Source organism: Plasmopara halstedii (genome assembly GCF_900000015.1).
Source record: "Plasmopara halstedii genome assembly, contig: Scaffold_555, whole genome shotgun sequence".
Classification (NCBI taxonomy): domain Eukaryota; phylum Oomycota; class Peronosporomycetes; order Peronosporales; family Peronosporaceae; genus Plasmopara; species Plasmopara halstedii.
In genome coordinates, this window is record NW_020187475.1 from 878,212 (window position 1) to 878,536 (window position 325).

General features: G+C 52.3%; 1 protein-coding gene across 1 annotated transcript in view; it reads left to right on the forward strand.

Moving 5' to 3' along the window:
- Nucleotides 1–64: 64 nt before the first annotated feature.
- The window catches only part of PHALS_11701 (uncharacterized protein), a gene marked incomplete at both ends in the record, with an annotated part of 620 nt that continues 359 nt past the window's right edge, over nucleotides 65–325 (forward strand). The window contains one exon of the mRNA XM_024727109.1: nucleotides 65–199. Coding sequence (XP_024577719.1) covers nucleotides 65–199 — 135 coding nt within the window. The remainder of the gene's footprint in view (nucleotides 200–325) is intronic.

Here is a 325-nt window from a genome sequence, read left to right on the forward strand (position 1 = left end):
CTTGGAGCTGGAGTTGGAGTTGGAGTTGGAGCTGGGGTTGGAGTTGGAGTCGGTGCTGGCGTGTATGGACAAGGAAACGGCTATGGAGGAGCTTGGGCTGGATTGCGTGGTCCGGGTTATGGCTATGGTGGAGCTTGGGCTGGAGTTGGTGCTGGATTCTAAGGCCCCGGTTATGGTTATGGTGACACCCCAATCCAAAGTGGGGTACTGAGACGTCGTAGAAGGGGTATTGACTGCTCCGATCAGACTAAAGCGAAAGAGGTTCAATTAGAATGTTTGACGCCGCAGAAGTGACTGTATGTGTGTTAGTATTGTCAGAAGCTGA